General features: G+C 32.9%; 2 protein-coding genes across 2 annotated transcripts in view; one reads left to right on the top strand and one right to left on the bottom strand.

The window, feature by feature from the left end:
• Positions 1-13,165, top strand: part of LOC133188797 (NADH dehydrogenase [ubiquinone] 1 alpha subcomplex subunit 9, mitochondrial-like) — a 186,080-nt gene that overhangs the window by 73,108 nt on the left and 99,807 nt on the right. The gene's annotated exons all lie outside the window — the stretch shown is intronic.
• Positions 8,214-10,804, bottom strand: LOC133188752 (uncharacterized; the record flags this gene model as incomplete). The annotated part of the gene is made up of 2 exons (XM_061324243.1): positions 8,214-8,746; positions 8,957-10,804. Coding segments are annotated over 2 exons (2,043 nt in total), but the record flags the coding sequence as incomplete, so codon positions are not given.

Genomic DNA, 13,165 nt, shown 5'->3' with positions numbered 1-13,165 from the left:
TACAGACATTAACCCTTCGTTATAAACGAAGGAAAAAGGAATAAACACCCATTTCAATGTTTGCAGGCAGAAAAAGAACTTTTTGTTAATCATGAATAAAAGAAAAAACTTATGAGTTGCTATAAAAAATTGAATTGTCAGTTTCATTTACTGCACCTTTTTTGTTCGTTTTGTCGATTTTTTTAAAGGTGGCAGGGGATAGTTTCGTACTAAAGACCCGGTCAAATTTCTTAAAAAATTGAGATATCCCCTGTTTGATGTGATATTTTATGTAGAAAAATGATTAGAATAATTATGGGACACATTTGCAGTGTAGCAGAGTGCTTGCTGAAAAAAATGATGTGCAACATGTAGGTGTCACTATGACGCTTATCATATACAGAGTTGTAAATGCGAAACTAAGACACGTGGTCAGTTGCAGAGGAAATTCAGCTGAAAAGCAGTAGGCCTTAGAAGAAGGTGTGTATCTCAGAGGGAAGGTGAATGACCCCATATCAATTGGTGAATTTTTATTAGGGCTTGCATTGATTTACAGACTACTGGGTGTTTTATCCTGCTCGCTCGGGCCTGGGGGTGGGTTGTATGGGTATGAATGAGGCCCAAATCTTGGAAAAACAAGCCAAAATTTGGGGAGTCCCCAGGTGCATTTTTGGTACATGTGCACTCTAATACGCAGATTACATGTAATTTGTTGACATAATTTGTGAGCCATGGGCATATGAAGTGTAATTAATTAGCCCCTGGAAAACTGTCCCCATGTACATGTTTTTATGGATCGCATGTATATGTGTACCCCCTCGGCACATGTTTGGCATTAAAAAACTATCCCCTGCCACCTTAAAGATTGAAAAATTTTGAAAAATTGTTAAGTCGTACGAAAATTAGAATCACCAGAAAATTATCTCCCTTGCCTATGAAAGCATTTCAACTTATTGAAATAATTGCAAATTTTCACATCATGCATTTTCTACCAATATTACGTTAGAGAGCATAGGGACTTGAGACAATCTTAGCAAAATCGGGTATATAGTATAATATGACCAGTATTAGACAAAGCTATACGTGATGAGTATTTATCTGAATGGTTAACTTTCTTAATGATGATACTGCTCTGAATCCGCAAGTGACAAAAAGGTAATATTTTAAATAGTAAACAAGCAGTGTCCAATGATATTAAAACACAAAAAGGCAGTCAGTCACTAAGAACAAATGGCAGAATACATGCAGAGAGGATGAACAGTTTGATATTCTTGGTATAGGTTGTATATAGAGATCTTTTGCTGTCCCTTGGCCTTATTAACAAGATCAGGAAAACAGTGGACATGCAGGTGTTTAGGACATGTAGGATAAATGTGTCTCCTGATTATGACACAACCATCAGAAGCTAGCGTAGCTTCATTTTTATGCGAGTGGCTTAATAAGACAGGGCTGCTGGGATGGCTTTTCCCTTCCTGGAGGGATTCCGCATCAATCCCTGGTGAATGCCTGTATTATTACGTAACAATTTTCTTTAATTAATATTTCTTTTCTCACGAAACAATCATAACAACGCGCTGCAAACATGAATTTATGTTAAAGAATTTAAAATTATCCTGTATTTGGTAATAGATTGATTGCTGGTCAAGCCTTGTAAAGTACAGTTTTTCATTTTTTAAACAAAAATCCAATGGAACTTAAAAGTATCTATATATAATTCATTCCTTAAAGATTAATAGTGTTCACTGTCACGTCCTATCTAACTTTGGTTGTTGGTTGTTACTCCCGTACACTTCAAACTAAGTTAACTGGATTTCATAGTGTTGTTAAATACCGATACTAAAATATTCTTATTAATTGGAGTTATTTAATTGAAATAATTAATATAAATCAATGGGAGATGTTTTAGCTATTTAAACAGTGTTATTCTTTTGATGTGTCAGTGGCAGTCGAAAAACCAAAACAAAAAAAACCAAACAAACAAACAAAACAAGACAAAGCTTAATATGACACTCTCTATAAAATGTTATAATAATTATTGAATGTTGTAGATTTCTATTTCTATAATTTTCTGAAGTATATTTAGATATCAATGGATTTTGTATGAAATGTGCATTTAAACAAGGTATAATTAAAGTGTTATTATGAAAGCTATTGCGTATTCCTAGAAAAAAAAGTGGGACAATGGTTACCGACTTTAATTTACAGAATTTTACCAAACTTTAATCTTGGTCAAAACCTTTGAACGGTTGATGCTAGGGCTTTCATCTTTTAGTTATGTATTCCTTATGACAAGACCTTTCTTTTGGTTCCAGTATTTTTGTTCTCATGACCTTGATCTTGGACTTAAATCTTTTGTTTGAAAAACTTGAACCTAGCCTCTTTTTCTGAATGACTCCTTTCATTTTTGAGCTATTGACCTTGGAGTTTGACCTACAATTGAAAAACTTTAACGTTTGCCTTGAACTGCACACGTGGACATTACTGTTTCACAAACACATCTTGTTTTACACTTAACACGAGGCCCATGGGCCACAGCGCTCATCTGAGTCAACATGGTTCCACTGTTTTTTCATCAGCCAATTTTTTCTATTATTTTTTCCTATGTAAAACATGATCCCTGTTGTGACCCCACCCTGCCAGGTGTCGTGATTTTTATAGATGTAGCCCCATCCTACCTCTAAGGGTCATGATTTGAACAAATTTGAATCTACACTACCCGAGAATGCTTCCATTTCAATACGATTAAACATAGTTTTGCTGTTGTTGAGAAAAAATTGTTTTTCCTACATGTATATATCCGTATGTCTGACTATGTCAAAACTCTGATAGCACATTATGGTCCAACACTATCCACGGGAGGGGGGGGGCATGATTTGATTAAGAAACTTAAATCTGCATTTCTTGAGGATTTTTTCATATCAATATGACTAAACACGACTTTCCTGTTCTTGAGAAAAAGGTTTTGAACTATTTTTAGTATACATTCCTATGCAAAACTTTTATCCCCCATTGTAGCCCCACTCTACCCCCAGTGATCATGGTTTGAATCAATTTGAATCTACACTACTTGGGGATGCTTCAAAATCACTATGAATTAGTATGACTTCCCTGTTCTTAAATAAAAGATTTTTAAAGATTTTTTCCTATATATTCCTTTCTTAAAAAAATTGATCCCCCATCAGGGATGGGCACGATTACTGAAAAATGTAATCGATTAATAATCGATTACTTATAGGAATTTTGTGTAATCGATTATTAATCGATTACACTCATTTTTGTCCTGTAATTGATTGTAATCAATTACTTTGGAAGATGTAATTGATTAATAATCGATTACTTCCAAGTTTTTATCCCTTCAAATATCAAAGCAATATTTAAATGGTAAATGTTGATGTTATCCACTGACGTTTGAATGTGTTCCTGCAGTTTCAGAGCAGATTCTTTTAAGGTTTTATTCTGGCTAACATTCTCACTAAATGTATGTATTAATTCTCACTGTATGTATGTATTAATCGTGTTAATTTGTTTTATGTTATTATTGTTCATGACTGTATGCCGACATGGTAATTGTCAATAAATTGAATTGAATTGAAATGCCTGAATGAGGGATTCTCTACCATGGAAAGTGGAGACATGATTCCTACAATAAAATATGCCAAGGAATTAATTATTACTTTCAACCTTGGATCTGAACCTCCATATTTATTGACTTGTTGCAAAAATTATCTAATATTCTATTGTGAATTACTTTATTAGAAGTATTTGGGCTGCCCGTATGTTGACAGTACACATTAAACATTCCTGTACGTGTCTTTTAAAAAAAAACAACAAGTAAATTAGAACTCTTAGTAATAAACATATAAATTAAATGGGTCTTTAAGTTATCAAACTAATAGTACAGTTTCATTCTGTTTTGAAATAAGTGTTTTGAGAGCTATTAACTGTTTTAATGATATTGTTTGTCTTCCATGGAATGAAAGTTAAACACTAGGTAGTTCACAGTTTACACCTCATTATCTGCAAATCAGGGATGTCTCAGTCAGTTAATTAGCCAAGATAAGCAAACACAGTGACACTTACTCCCTCTCTTAAAGACACTTATATAACCTCTCACTGATATAAAAGTAACCTTACAATTTTGAATGAAAACATGAGAATGATTTTTCAAATTTTAAAGTTACTAAAACACAAGTTTGAATTTGTTTAAACATTTTCAGATATGAATAAGTATTTCTATCTTCTTTTTTTTCGAGTACAATGTAGTTTACTTACCAAATTATTTATATATAATACAGCACTTGAATCTGTTTTTGCTATTTATAATTTTCTATTACAAGACAGTTTTTCAACATCTGAAACATGAAAAAGGACATGCAGCAAAAGGACAGTGGGTCAAATGTAGAATGCACACGAAAATCTGTATATTTTATTAATAAATGGTTGAAATACACTTCGGAATTATTTAATACTAGACAAGAAGGTCTATAATGCAAATTTTATTGAGAACATTATTAAACTTATGATAATAAAAGTTAGGAAATACAAACATTACACTAGGTGGTTTATATTTGATATTTATGTGTGACTGACTGGAAATAATTCTCCAAAATAACATCCATTTATGTATAAAATAATCGAAAGTAATTGAAAAAGTAATTATAATTACATTGAAAATTTTAGCTGTAATCGATTAAATTACCATTACAAGTAATCGAAAATTTCTTCGATTACAGATTACTGTCGATTACTTGAAAAAAAGTAATCATTACAATCGATTACGATTACTCGATTACGATTACCCCATCCCTGTCCCCCATTTTAGTGCAACCCTACCCTGATGGCATGATTTGAACGAACTAGAATCTACACTATGACTTACTATGTAAAGAAGGTTTCACATAAGTTTCATCTTTTTGGCCCAGTGGTTCTGAGAAGATTTTAAAAGATACCACCAAATTTTCACTTATTCTTAATTTTCTCCCCTTGAGAGAGGGTGTGGTCCTTCTTTTAAACAAATTTGAATTCCCCTTCACCCAAGGATACTTTGTGTTAAGTTTGGTTGAAATTGGCCCAGTGGTTCTGGAGATGAAAATATGAAAAGTTTACAAATGGACAGCTAGAGAGAGGGACAAAATGTGGTCAGAAAAGCTCACTTAGCTTTCAGCTCAGGTAAGTTACAAATGACCCCTATTGACTTGAGGCCAGAGCTGAAAGGTCAACTGTTTTTCTTTTTCCAACTGCATTTCTCTAAGATCCTCCACCCTTCTCTTTTTTCGTCAAGCAGGGGGACACAAATTCTCTGAATTAGCTTATTTAATTAATAATGTTATATATATATATATATATATATATATATATATATATATATATATATATATATATATATATATATATATATATATATATAGTTCCTATTGTTGCTAACCCTAAACCTCGAGGATACAGTTTGAACAAACTTGAATCTACACTACATCAAGAATCTGTTATTCAAGTTTCACCTTTTCTGGCCCAGTGGTTTTTGAGAGTTTTAAGATGCCATCAAATTTTTACCAATTCTTAATTATCTTCCCTTGAACAAGGGTGTGGACCAGGGATGGGGTCAATTACTTTAAAAAGTAATTAATTAAATTACAATTACTTTGACTTTTTCTTCAATTAAATTACAATAAAATTACAGGCTTTGTAAGACATGTAATTAATTAAATTACAATTACTTTGCAAAAGTAATTAATTAAATTACAAATTACATTTTTTAATTTTTTGAAAATTTTTATAATCCTTGTCAATGAATATACAGAACATCATTTATTTGTATATAAGCTCAGCCTCTGCACAAACAGTACAAGAAATAATATGCTATAGGCATTGTGTATTGTTCTGGTTTAATTAAATTTTATAACATTTATTTACAAAACATTAAGAATCTCCTTAAAGAACTATCCGAGATCAGTTTGATGTAGTTTCCACCACACAAAACCTACATGTACACAAATTGCATGGCTTATGATATTTGATTAAAAGTGAGTATTTTAATAGAGTGAAATGAGTCGCAACTGTAACCCCTCAAATTAAATATTTCCTTTGAAGGTAACCTGAACATCCTAAATTGCTATCTATGTTGAACAATTTTACTTCATAAATCAGAATTGTACAGATAGAAAATTCATTCATAAAAATCTGTTTAGATGTTAAAATAATTATCAAATTGAAAGGTTTTTTTTTTCTAAAGCTAGCGGAGCATTTTAAATTGAAATAATTATCTTCATTGGCTTTGTCTTCTAAATCATGGAATGAATATCTCTTTAGAGGAGTTTTGTTTTGATTGCAATTTAAAGCTGTGATCTGGAGGGCAATTATCTCTTCCCAACAAGAGAGAACTTAATTAATGACACACACCTTCTTTTTCTTTATTATTGATCAAACAACAAAGATTGAAATATAATAAATGTGTGTTTCATAGCTGAATAGACCTAAGATAGGTGGTTCAAAATTCATATTTATAAACATAGATCAAAAAATTCAAAATTTACATAATGATTAGAAAGAAACTAGTTTATTATTATCAAGCCAATCATTTAATTATTTTGTGAGCATTAACCTAAGATTTTGTATAAATGAAGGATTGAGGATATGTTTAACAATAAAATAAAAACCAGTAAAATGGGGAGGTAGTGGTGACAATATATTATGAATATATCATGAATGTGTATTATATAAAGTAATTGAATGTAATTGAAAAAGTAATTGAAATTACATGGTATTTTTTCAGTGTAATTAATTAAATTACAATTTCAAGTTATTGAAAAAATGTTCAATTACAAATTACTTCCAATTACTTCAAAAAATGTAATTAATTACAGTCAATTACAATTACTTTTTTCAATTACCCCATCCCTGGTGTGGACCTTTATTTGGACAAACTTGAATCCCCTTAACTCAAGAATGCTCTGTGGCAAGCTTGGTGCAAATTGGCCCCATACTTCTGGAGGAGGAGATGAAATTGTGAAAAGTTTATGGTGATAACATGGACAATGACAATGTACAAATTTTGATCAGAACCTTTGGCTCAGGTGAGCTTTAAAAAAAAAGAAAATACTTAAAGGGGGAGGAAATAAGCACCTCCCTCTATTTTACCTGGTCTGTGAACCCCTGTCAATCAGATGACATTAAGCCTGAGATTGGATACTGAAAATTGATTGACATTTTGTTACCTGCCGTTGTGTATATCTTGTATACCTTGTCTGGGGATCGTAACGATCATTGAATTAACATTCAGTCTTTGATGCCTAACGCATATAATTTATAACATCGTGATAAAGAAGCAGCCAGAGCTGATATTATTTTTTTTTTTATTATTTTATGATAAAGTAATTAGCCATTTTTAATTTATATTTAATCAGTCTGTCAAATAATTAAATAAATGAAAAAGAATATCAGTCATATATATAGTCATATTGTCCAAGTTAAAAATTTTAAGAGGTGTAATATTTCTTCGAGACATGGTGATGAAAGTTACGGTAAAATAACCAGTCTTAAAGAGAAATAAACAGTTTCATAAAAGCTGTCATTGCATATACAAGTTTAGAATTATGGATCCCAAGTGATTGTATTCTTGTTCCGTCTACCTCTCGGAGAAACAATACGATGCCATGACCATTTTTACGAAACATCCATGCATCATTGGTTAATCACTTATAGGAATTATACAAAAAAATATTTATTTAATTTATTATATATTTTCTACAAAATTTAGCCTTCAAACAGGATTTCAAAGTTTAAGAGACTTAATTATTCAGGACCGCGCTTTTTTCTACTTTCGTTTTGCGAATGACTATTTCCCTCGGTGTCGCCAGCTTACAACCAAAAGATTTGAAATTTATTAACGCACAAAATTAAACTAAAATTGTCTCCTTTATTCAAACATATATTTTTAAGAAAAAGAATTGAACTAAAGGAATCAGTCTACATAAAAAATTTAGCACGTTTTATTTCATAAATTTGACGATCAACATTTCGATTGACCAACGCGCGAAGTTAAACTATATGTATTAGTAAAATATTAACAGGTAATATACAGGTAACATCCTGTGTATATAGGTAGGTATATACAAGCCAGCTTGGTTTCCTCGGGGCTTCACAGCCGTATCAATTAAGCTCCACCCCACACCAAATTTACCTGAGGAAAACCGACCGGTTGAAAACCTCGGCCTTTAATTGGAAAAAAAACAACTCAATCAACAATAAATATTTTAATGCTAATATTCACAGTAAAACTAAACACAGTAATATAATGTGCATAAAATGTAAGTTAAGGACAGCATCAAAGAATTCCAAGAAGCTTGATTAAAATCAAATACCTTTTCTCATATGCAATCTAAATCACAAATTTCTCCAATCATCTAAATTGCTGAATGTTAAAAAATTGCAGATTATAATCCCCTGTTCCTATGAATTCTTAAAATTGTTGAACTTAAATTTTGAAAAGAAAAAGCCAACAAAAATTGCATTGCTTTGAATATGATGCACAACCAAGCATTTTGTATCATTCTCAATTTGTGATCATACAACTCATTCAAGCAGTATGAAGTTTCTTATACACATGTTCACGATGTTTCTGTTTCAGAACAGGATCTAATACTCTCTGAAGTTCTTCTATTCTTCGTTTAAATCGTTCTCTATCTCTTGCATATTCCTCCCAATGTCCTTTGCGGTTCCATTCATCTGCTTCATGAGTTACTGTAAGATTCTCTGCTCTTGCAAAATGTACCTGAAAAACAGCAATTTTTATCTTTCAATTATTCTGCCTCATTGCAATTATTAACACCTAAATAACAAAAATCATATAATAGATGCATGTATACTTTTCACAGTAAACTGAAGATTTCTTCAATTTTCTTTTTTATTTTTTTTACAGAGACCTACTTGTATACAGTTTCTTTTAGCATGATCCAACAAATCAGTTTTCCCAGATACATACCTTCTTATTTTCCAGCTGAGCATCTTTGGGGCTAGACTCTTGAGACCCAATATGCCAGGCTCGATTTGCTGCACTGACAGCTTGACTGACCTCTTGGCCTGGACTGGACTTGGTAGGGAAAATCGCTTTCTCACAGAAACTAAGAGGGTCAGCAAATTGAAAGTCAATATCATCCTCCATAGACTCACAGGAATCTTCATCACTGTCAAATGAAAACTCACTATCACTGTCTAAAATGGAATGTGGATCACAATTTCCCATAATGAAAGCTATGGCACTAGCACCACAATTAGAAGCATTTCCATCCTCCAATTTTCTTTTTTGACCCTGATCACATCTGAAAGACTTTGGATGTTTGCTGCTTTTCCTTCGACTGCGTTTTTTGTTGGAAGGGCGGCATTTCTTATGCATACTGCGCTGAAATAACACAGCATGTGGCTCATTATTTTGGCACTGATGAGTATCAACTCCATCAACATCTGTGACAATTTTCTGGCTGTCATTACAGTTTGATTTAACAATGGTGGTAGAAGTATTTTCACATTCCATGTCCATACTTTGCACTGGCTCATCTCCAATATTCTGTGTATTGTTAGCACTGGGTTTTGAACCGATTTTCACATCATCAGTTGCTAATAGAGCTGAAATTTCTTCTTGAAGTTTGGTATTTTCTGACTGGGTTTCTTCATATATTTCATCATCCCAGTTATCTAATACTGTCACTGTGTTTGATGGCGACAATTTAATTTCTGATTCTTGCCTTCCAATGCTGAACCAGTCTGGCTTTGATTTGTCTAAATCAGTACAAACAAACTTGAGAGCTGTACAATCATTTAAAGCATTTTCGATTGCGACACTTTCACCAAGACTTAAATTACACATATGACTAGATAAACAATCTCCACTGTTACTATAATTAGCTTTTTCCTCCTTCTTCTTTTCTGAATTTTTTTCTACATCTTGTCTAGTCCTCTCCGACTTATCACATTTTTGCTTTTTGCGTACTGAAGCATCCTCAGACTTTGTAGTCTCCGCACCTGCCTTTTCACCCTCAGGGGAAGACTTCCTAGGTGGAGCTTTCCATCCGTATCGGAAATAACGATTGCTCTTTTTCCCTGTCCTTTGGCTTTGACATTTCACAAACTGCTTTTTCGCAGATTCAGTCTGGCGTGGAAAGGCACTGACAACAGCAGGGTGAAATTGGAGATAAGGTAGTTGAAAATGACCATGATGCAATGTTGGGTGTTGAGAAATAGAACTACATGCATTCAAGCCAAGGCACCCAGCTAAACCCTGAAAACTTCCAAAACAGGAAGTTACAGGCATGTTTATAGAGTCACTGTTTTTAGCTGCCATTTTTTTATCACAAGCACAATCACAAGAATTCTGTAATATTGGAAAGTCCGACATATTACCAACAAAATTATCCTTTGAAAGCAAATTGTTTTTTTGTATAATGCCACCAACAGTTTTTGCAAAACAAGAAGCCATGCTGTTATTTACAGCGGTATGATTCTCTCTCTTATTAAGTGTGTTACCCGTACTATCAAGCCTTAAAAGACTTGGCACAGTTCGCCCACCGACTGATGTACTATCACAGCGGTCAGTTCTACAGAACCAACTTTTCGTTTTTCCATATGGATTCATGACAGACACAATAATCCTCAAAGTCTCATATTCATGTTCCTGTCTTATTATCGTCTTGTTCGGGAATAAGTTCTTTAAATCTTTCACTATATTCCACGGGGATAAATTCGACACACTCAAATGGATTATGAAATGGCCACCTACACATAGACCTAGCAAATGCGGACGTTGTTTCTCGCCAATCTCGGTGATCTGTTTCCTTTAAAATACTACACTTACTACTTTCTGATTCCTTTGAATTTTTGGAGACACTCTTAGAATCCTTCAAAGATCGATTCATTTTCTCATTCCGTTGTTGTGAACTTTAAAAATTGAACTGATTGTAAACTCATTTTGTCATATGTTTTCTCAGGTTTGATCATTCTCGGAAGTTCCGGAAAATTCCCGCTAAACTAAATAACATGCGCTTAAAAAAATAGCGCTTGATAAGTGGAAATTACGTTATTTTACAATTTTTCTTTCTTGATATAGGAAAAATTACATGAGACTAAGCATAGGAAAAATCTATTGTGGAATATATATTTGAATTTGTGGGTTTTACATTCCTTTCATGTTTTTATGCGTAGTGATTTCATCCTTAAAATATCTAAGAAAGCCGATAGAAGCATTGCATCATCCATTTCAAAAGCTAATATTTTAATTATAAATGGTAGATTACATTGTACATTAATAAAAATGATAATAGATATATTGTATACAACAAGAAAGTGGTCAGTAAAAATCCATCATTTAATCTTAAAACGTATTTCTAAAAAAAAATCTTTATTTAGAAATGACGTTCTGTTCTAGGCTATTTTTATAAATGGATTTACATTGAATTGTCGTGGGAAATCATAAAACAAGTTCAGCTTTAAAAAAAAAAAACTTAGCGAGTCAGCCAATGGATTTTTGCTCCTCTTTGATAATGGTTTAAAGAATTAGGAAACTGAAATTTTGTTGAAGGAAAAATGTTTTTAGCATATGTTTATGTATATAGCGGATTTGGCTATATTCCGCATAGGAGCGGCTCTCCAGGCTTTCGTGTTCAAATGATCATGCAAGCATTCAGAATTTCTTGCATTTTTTGTCACTTAAGCACAAAACATAAAGTTTAATAATTACAGTTCAAATTCACGTAGTATAATTCCATAAAAGTTATAAACCGACCTCATTATCATGATAAGCTGATGATCGAGTTATCGGATCTATGATTTTATGAAAAAGGGGGGGGGACATGACGTTAAGGCAGATTTCACAACCCGTTAACTCCCCACCCCATTTGCAATACCTTTGCTTTAGTACGTAACATGTGGCCAGTTTTAAGACTTACTATAAAGTTTTATTTTAATGACCTTTTTCGCATCATATCAAATTTAGCCACGGTCCGAAGTCCGCATCGCCTTCTCCAGAATGGAAGTGGATCGTACATTTTGGCTATGATTTGCGACGATGCCTTTTTCGTTGATCTAAACTACCGAAGGCAAGTTTCATTAACACCTTTCTTAGTGATTTTAATGTCGGTTGAATCACTCTTGGCTACTGCGTTTCGACAACGGAGGAGACTTCCTTATCCTTGAGATGCCTTAACAGCCACACTGAACCCTTAATTATTCTCATAACAATAAAGGACCACTGAAATAGAATTTCTGGTAATTTTTAGAACATGAAAAATTAATATATCCTGAAACACAGGTTTGTGGGGTTCACGTTTCCTAGGGGATCCAAAGTCATTTAATTTTTTATTTGCTTCAATATATACTGTATACATTAATAACTCCCCCCCTCCCCGATTCGCGCATGGTTTTTTGAACAATCGCCTTCATTTTGAATACTTTTAACAGATGTATGCATATGGTAATTTGTTTTGGTAATGTTTGAAATCTATTAATTAATCGGGGAAAAATGACGCCGGAGAGCTAAGTGTATTCTTGCAATATTATAAAAGTTTCGTATGAAACTCAAGAAATTGCTAATTGAAATGATCAAATATAAATATGTGTTAAATCAAGGGAAGAAACAATTGTCCAAATCTTTAGTTTTTAAGTGACGTAAGTGGTTCAGGGACGGCCGGACATACAGGAAAACAGTACAGATAATATCCAAGTTTGAATTTACTAGGTGGAGGTAAATGCAAAATTTATCTTCATGTCATTCAATTTGCATTTACCTCCACCTAGTTAATTCAGAATTTTTCAATATGATACACGCTTTAACAAGTAGCGTCTGCCTTGTGAAAGAGAAAATTTCCCAGACATTGCAATTCCGTCCTTCTTAGGTAAACTTAGATCCAGAATGATTTAAATCCGTTTTAGTATTGGGTGAACCGGCACCAGAGATGAAACCAAACGAATATTTTGGGGGAAAACATTCGTGACGCTATTTACCGCCTTTGATTTTTACGAAGTCATTTTTCTTTTTTCTATTTTTTTTTTTTTGGAATAAGACGATGAAATTTTGCATGCTTGTCAAACTTATGCGAATATGTATTGTCAAAATTAAGATCAAGAAATTGTAAACAAAATAAGTTTTTTTAATCGTGTCAGTTCACATTTTAAGAATGGGAGCGTACAAGACGAGGACAAC

Source organism: Saccostrea echinata, unplaced genomic scaffold (genome assembly GCF_033153115.1).
Source record: "Saccostrea echinata isolate AGI-Se365-2 ecotype Australia unplaced genomic scaffold, CSIRO_AGI_Sech_v1 ptg000001l, whole genome shotgun sequence".
Taxonomy (NCBI): Eukaryota; Metazoa; Mollusca; class Bivalvia; order Ostreida; family Ostreidae; genus Saccostrea; species Saccostrea echinata.
The sequence above is the reverse complement of the archived record's forward strand: the minus strand, read 5'-3'. Positions and strand labels throughout refer to the sequence as shown.